At 56.2% G+C, this 4,502-nt stretch overlaps 1 protein-coding gene across 1 annotated transcript in view; it reads left to right on the top strand.

Moving 5' to 3' along the window:
* Nucleotides 1–1,223: 1,223 nt before the first annotated feature.
* Nucleotides 1,224–4,502, top strand: part of ADAM33 (ADAM metallopeptidase domain 33) — a gene marked incomplete at both ends in the record, with an annotated part of 10,828 nt that continues 7,549 nt past the window's right edge. The window contains one exon of the mRNA XM_010137667.1: nt 1,224–1,300. Within this exon, the coding sequence (XP_010135969.1) occupies nt 1,224–1,300 (77 nt within the window). The remainder of the gene's footprint in view (nt 1,301–4,502) is intronic.

Raw genomic sequence — 4,502 nt, 5'->3', positions numbered from 1 at the left:
GTGATGCTAAAAGCAGCCGAGGCCAGAGCCTTGCTGGGAGGGCTCCTTCCTCTCTCCTTCTCCTCCAGAGCCGTGAAAAACTCGCCAGCTCATGGCCAGGGTGCCAGGCCCCCATGGTGGATCCTGAGCACGAGATTGAGGGCTGGCATCCCATCGGGTTCCCTGCATCTGTTATGGATGGGGAAGGACTGAGGGGACAGAGCCAACCATGTCTCCCCACGCGAGACAGGGCAGTGCTTTTAGAGTCCGCTGTGCTGGAGCCAGGGAAAGGATATGGGGACATCAGAGGAGGGCAGCAATTCTGGGCCCCAGCCCATCCTGTTATGTGCAGGCAAGCTGTGCTGGTGTGGACCCCCACAAGGGTTCCTAATTAACTCCCTCCAAAGTGAGGGAGTGAGTAAAACCACCATCATCCTGGGGAAGCTGAGTCAATCATTTCCTCTTGCTGCCCTATGGTATTTTTAACGGTGCAGTTATCCGGTGCCCAGGCGGTTGCTATTTATTTCTGTGCCCTTCAGGGGTGCACATAGGTGTTGACCCACCGAGCGACCAGGCTCTGCAGGGGATGAGGCCCTTTTCCCTGACTCAGGATCTCTGGTGGGATGGAGCACTCAGAGACCCCACTCAGGATGCTCATTGTGATGCTCCCCATCCCATAACCTGGTTCTCCCTTGCTGCCTTTCCCTGGAGAAGCCGCCAGCAGAGTTGGGATTTGCTGGCTCACCCCCATCCTTCCCACCCCTCACCCTCACCCTCACCCCCATCCTTGCAGGGTGAACCTCAGTGCAAATACTCTTTTATCTCCTGCTAGGATGGGAATTGCAGGGAAATCATGCAGGAGGATTTATTTCTCACCTTCCACGGGCTTGTGGCAGGGAATGTAGTTAGTGGAGCAGATCCACAGGGATGGGATGTGCCCTGAGCTGGGGAGCAGAGAGAGGCACTGGGGACAGGGATGGGCAGAGGAGAGAGTGTCCGGTGGAAACAGTGCAACACGTCCTGTGGTCCATCACCATCTCAAATCTCCCTGTTCTCACTGTATTTTTGCAACTGGAAAAGAAGCTCCTGCTTTCCCGAACAGAGAAAATCCATCAATCACACTCGTTGCCCTCTGCGTTTCTGACAGACCAGTAGGTCCTGCAATAACACAGGACAGGCACCCGACTGGCAACGTCCTGGGCTCTGTCTTTTCTAACCCCATCCCTCCTTTGCTTCTTCCATAGGTGCCGGCGCCTGCCCGAGCAAAGGTGGCTGTGATGGCTGAGGGCAGAGAGCTCATCCTGGTGCTGGAGAGGAACCAGTAAGTGTTGGGGCTGCAGCTGGAGAAGGGGCGTTGGGTGTCCCTGGCATGGTCCCAGCTGGAGTGGTAGTATCCTGGCTGCCCTGTCCTGGCTTTCCTGCCTACTGGAGAAGGGATTTGGTGTGGCTTCCTGCCAGCTGCAGCTGATGTGGCAGTTTGGGCTGAACTGCTCTTTTTTCCACCGCCCACACCCGTGCTGTGGAAGGAACAGCCTGGGCTCAATGCCACAGTGCAGGACCCAGCATGGGTGAAGGTGATGTGGGGTGCTCAGGAGCTGGAGATGTGTCAGGCAGAGGCTCACCAGGACAGAGGGCTCTTGGGCTACTGTCCTGCTAGTAGGGCTGATCCTGTGATGTCTTTGGAGGTATCTCATGGAGGGCAAGGCTGACAGCTGGCAGTGATTTGGAAACCTCTGCTGCTCTTCTGCTGGTCCGTTCTTGGGGTGGGAAGCCTGGCACCATCCCTGGATGACCTTGCCACGTAGCCTTGCTCGACCCTTTCTGGGCTCCTTCTTTGTTTTGGCTTGGGTGCAGGTACCAGCAGTATCTGTCCCCTGTGGCACTCGCCAAGCCTGGCATCCCCTCATGCTGGGGCTGCAGCAAGGAGAGTCTCCACCTCTCTTGTCCTGCTCTCCTTGCCCTTTTTCCTGAGACCTTGTGGCACTTTGCAGGTTCAGGTCCCTCTTGGTACCAGGCAGCCTCATGGTGGAGCAGGGCAGAAAGCTGATCTCTGCAGGATGATCTTATTTCTCACCAGCTATGGGAGGCTCATGCCAGGCAGAACCCTCCTCCTTCTGCTCTTTGGGTACAATAGCAGCCACCTCAGTGTCCCTCCCAGAGCCCTGCCAGGCAGCAGGTCCCAGCGACCTGCAGAGGAGCTTTTGGTGTGAGGGAAGGAGAACTGCGGGGTTCCTATGCCCATGGTGTTTTAGGACTGTGGGCAATGGAGGGGTTGGCGCTGGGGGTTGAAAGCTCGTGTGCAAAGCTTGATCTTGTGTCTAGCTGGTGCACCAGACCTGGAGATGTTTGTATGTCTTCTCATGACCCGAGGTCTGGCTTGGTACCACTTTGCCGTGCTAAAGGGATGTGTCCATGGGGGATGAGGAGCATCTCTGGTGGCTGTGGTGCCTCTGGCAGGACTGGAGGAACATGGGACATTGCAGGATGCTGAGCTCTGAAAGAAGACACAATGAAACATATGAGGGGGTTGGTGTCAGCAAAAGGGAGTTGAGCAGCCAAGGCTCAACCATGGCACCCAGGGTCATCCATGGCACCCAAAAGCATTTGTGGCACCCAAGAGTGTCCATGACACTCGGCGCTCTCTGTGGCACTGAGGATCATCTGTAGTACCCAGAACCATCTGTGGCACCCAGGACTTTCCATGGCATCAAAGAGCGTCCATAGGACACAGGACCATGGTACCCAAGATGGTTAGTGGCAGTCATGATGGTTTGTGGCAGTCATGATGGTCCATGGCAGTCACGATAGTCCATGGCACTCAAGAGCATCCGTGGCACCCAGGATAGTCCATGCCAACCAAGACATGGTACCCAAGAACTTCCATGGCACCCAGGACCATCCGTGGCACCCAAGGCAATCCATAGCACCCAAGAGCATCTATGGCAATGAGGACCATCTATAGTACTCAAGACCATCCATGGCCCAAGGCCAGGCTGTGTGGCACCCAAGATACCAAAGACTGGCTGTGCCTAGTGGTTGTATCGACTGGGGGGACCAGTGCAGCCCTGGCCATCTACTCTGCTGTCTTGTGCCAGCTAACAGACCTACCTTAGCCCTGCTGATTGTGAGCCAGTGAGGCCATCCTAGACCTTGAATCTTCATTCTTCTGGTACTGGGAGACATGGTCAACCTCCGAAACCATCCGTGATGTTTTCCAATAAGGTCTTCGCTTGTGTTGGAGGAGAATACACATCTCCTTGCCCTTCCTTCCCTGGGGCTCCTGGTCCTTGGCCTCGCCTGAGAACATCCCAGTGGTCTGAGCTGTGCTGGGAATTGCTGTGTCCTCCGCTGGGGGATTGGCTCAACCTTCCCAGTTACTCCATTACTCAGGCATGGCATGAAGGCTTTTGTCCCTCTGCTGTCCTCAGCTGACCTGTCCCTGTCCTTGCCCCATCTTGCATGGACAGCTGCCCATCTGCCCCCACTCTGGCCAGGCACTTGTCTTGCCAGACTGCCCACAGGTCTGTTTCCAGGAACCAGGCTGAGTTCCTGTCTCCTTTCTCTGCTATAACTGGAGTACTGGTGCCAGGCACCCACTCACAGGCAGGCTGGGAAGGCGGGAATGTGTCCACAGAGACATTTTTGGGGACAAATTGGTTGCAAAATAGACACCAAGAGGCGGGAGGGCTATTCTGGGGCCGGCTGCTTGGTTTATTTTCTTCTGCTGCAGAATGAAACATCTGGAATGGGGCCAAACCTCATGAATCAATGGTCAAAGCATCAGCATGGGCAAAACCAGCGCTGCTTTGTCCTTCTTTGTGTGACCAAGACCGCTGTGTGCACACTGTCCCTCGGGGGACCTGCTGTACCCATGCTGGCTGCAAGTTTGTGGTGGGGCACCCATCACCCTGACATCTTGACAAGGTCTTGCCGATTTGGGCTATGTGAGAAACCTGTATCCCCTTTTCTTTCCCACCATCCATGGGTCCACCTTCCAGTCTAAATCCCCCCAGGTCTGCTCCCTGGGACCCCCAGCCCCATGTTCTTGCTGGTTGCAGCTCTGCTCTGGCTCTTTCTTGTGGCAGGAAGCAATTTGTCAGCATGGGACTGGGACGGGGCTGCAGGTTTTGCTAAAAGCAACCTGAGTTTTCTCATGATCAGCTTTGGTTTTTTGAGGACCCCCCACCCTGACTCTGGGGTGTTGCGTTGGGAACACCACCCTCACTGCGCTGTGAGTGAGGTGATGCCTGGAGTTGGAGGGGTGGCTGTGTCGGATGTCCCAAACCTCCTGTGTCCTCAGCTAGACCCCAAGCACAGGGCTGATCCCTTCTTCTCCCAGCGGGATGCTCCCCCGGGGGACTTTGGTGGTCCCAAGTGGATGTTGGTCCCTACGGAGAAGCTGTCACTCTGCACTGGAAGCCCAGCTGCCGACCCACACGCTGGCTCAGAGGCCACCTTGCCACCACTGAGGGAGAGCAGCCAGGCTCCTCCAGTGCAGCTCCACGGTCCCAGAACGGCAGGAC

This window comes from Buceros rhinoceros, unplaced genomic scaffold, assembly GCF_000710305.1.
Source record: "Buceros rhinoceros silvestris isolate BGI_N320 unplaced genomic scaffold, ASM71030v1 scaffold19400, whole genome shotgun sequence".
Classification (NCBI taxonomy): domain Eukaryota; kingdom Metazoa; phylum Chordata; class Aves; order Bucerotiformes; family Bucerotidae; genus Buceros; species Buceros rhinoceros.
The sequence above is the reverse complement of the archived record's forward strand: the minus strand, read 5'-3'. Positions and strand labels throughout refer to the sequence as shown.